Here is a 403-nt window from a genome sequence, read left to right on the forward strand (position 1 = left end):
TTTTTCTTCTGTCGGACTCTTTGAGGAACTGCTCGCGAATAAGACATATGCATGTGGAACAATCCGAGCAAACAGGAAAGGTCTTCCTGCCTCTATAGTTCATGGCAAGCTGAAAAATCAGGGAGATTTGCGTCAACAACAAAAAGGGAATCTTGTTTCAACCGCGTGGCATGACAAGAGAACTGTCCTCCTCTTGACAACAAACTCTGATCCCACAAGAAACACAACAGTGCAGCGGAAGCAAAAGGACGGTACCATCAGGGAAGTTCCTTGTCCAGAGGCAGTGAAACACTACACACAGAATATGAACGGTGTGTGGATAGGGCAGATCAACTTCGTGCCACTTACTGTATTGCAAGGAAAGCATCAAGTGGTGGAGATACATTTTTTGGTTCCTGGTTGA

The 403-nt window shown here is 45.4% G+C and overlaps 1 protein-coding gene across 1 annotated transcript in view; it reads left to right on the plus strand.

Moving 5' to 3' along the window:
- Positions 1 to 403, plus strand: part of LOC125651019 (piggyBac transposable element-derived protein 4-like) — a 900-nt gene extending 497 nt beyond the window's left edge. The window contains exon 1 of the mRNA XM_048879620.2: positions 1 to 403. This exon is cut by the window's left edge and continues 497 nt beyond it. Coding sequence (XP_048735577.2) covers positions 1 to 403 — 403 coding nt within the window.

The sequence above is a fragment of the Ostrea edulis genome, chromosome 5 (assembly GCF_947568905.1).
Source record: "Ostrea edulis chromosome 5, xbOstEdul1.1, whole genome shotgun sequence".
Classification (NCBI taxonomy): Eukaryota; Metazoa; Mollusca; class Bivalvia; order Ostreida; family Ostreidae; genus Ostrea; species Ostrea edulis.